At 47.3% G+C, this 1115-nt stretch overlaps 1 protein-coding gene across 1 annotated transcript in view; it reads left to right on the top strand.

Moving 5' to 3' along the window:
- METTL3 (methyltransferase like 3) overlaps nt 1-875 on the top strand; it is a gene marked incomplete at its 5' end in the record, with an annotated part of 9661 nt that extends 8786 nt beyond the window's left edge. The window contains 2 exon segments of the mRNA XM_021383331.1: nt 4-116; nt 206-875. Of these exon segments, the coding sequence (XP_021239006.1) occupies nt 4-116; nt 206-317 (225 nt within the window).
- Between the last annotated feature and the right edge of the window lie 240 nt (nt 876-1115).

The following is a 1115-nucleotide window of genomic DNA, read 5'->3' as shown; positions in this document are numbered from 1 at the left end:
CAGGTCCGCTCCACCAGCCACAAACCCGACGAAATCTACGGCATGATCGAGCGCCTCTCGCCCGGCACCCGCAAGATCGAACTCTTCGGCCGGCCCCACAACGTCCAACCCAATTGGTGCGAATTCTCCCCTTTTTGGTTCAAAACCCAAAATTATCTATTTTCGAGCTTTTTGCCCATTTTCGCTCTTTTTTTTTTTCCCCCAGGATCACCTTGGGGAACCAACTGGACGGGATCCACCTGCTGGACCCGGACGTGGTGGCTCAGTTCAAGCAGCACTACCCCGACGGGATCATCTCCAAACCCAAAAACGTGTAATTTCCGCGGCGCCGTTTTGGGGCGCTTTGGGACAAAATGATCATTTTGCCCTTCCCCTCCCTCCCCTTTCACCCGAAGAGCCAAAAATAGACATTTTCGGCGCGCGTTTTGGGGCGAAACCGGCGGAAAAAAACGCACCCGCAAAAAGGGACACAAAACCTCTTGGCTCTTTTTTTTTCTTTCTTTTTTTTTTTTTTTTAATAGAAATCGCCCAAATTTGCCCCAAAAATGGAAATGGGGGAAGAGGAGGGGAGGGGGGGAAGGGCGTGGGGTGAATTTTTGGGGTGAATTTTGGGGTGAATTCAGTGTTATTTGACGAAAACCACGTTGTTGCTGGCGTTGCGGGCGGCCAACCAGGCCAGGAAGACGTCCCTGCAAGAAATTTTGGGGTAAATTTCGCCGGTTTTGGGTCTCTTCTTCGTTTCGATGGCGTTCTATTAAATTTGGGGGACTTGGGGGCATTTTGGAGATTTCTGATTGAAATTTTGGGTTCAATTCCTCCGTTTTTGGGTCTTTTCTCCATTCTTATGGCACTTCATTAAATTTTGGGGCATTTGAGGGTTCCCAGAGTGAAATTTTGGGTTAAATTTCACAGTTTTTGGGTTTCCTTTCCATTCTTAGCGCACTGCATTAAATTTGGGGCATTTTAGGGATTTCAGAGTGAACTTTTGGGTTCAATTTCGCCGTTTTTGGTCCATCTCTCTGTATCTATGGCATTCCATTATAATTTTGGGGTATTTGAGGGGTCCCAGGGTGAAATTTTAGGTTAAATTTCGCCATTTTGGGGTCTCCTTTTTT

The sequence above is a fragment of the Numida meleagris genome, unplaced genomic scaffold (assembly GCF_002078875.1).
Source record: "Numida meleagris isolate 19003 breed g44 Domestic line unplaced genomic scaffold, NumMel1.0 unplaced_Scaffold366, whole genome shotgun sequence".
NCBI classification, from domain to species: Eukaryota; Metazoa; Chordata; class Aves; order Galliformes; family Numididae; genus Numida; species Numida meleagris.
Note: the sequence above shows the minus strand (reverse complement) of the source record. Positions and strands in the feature narration are given on the sequence as shown.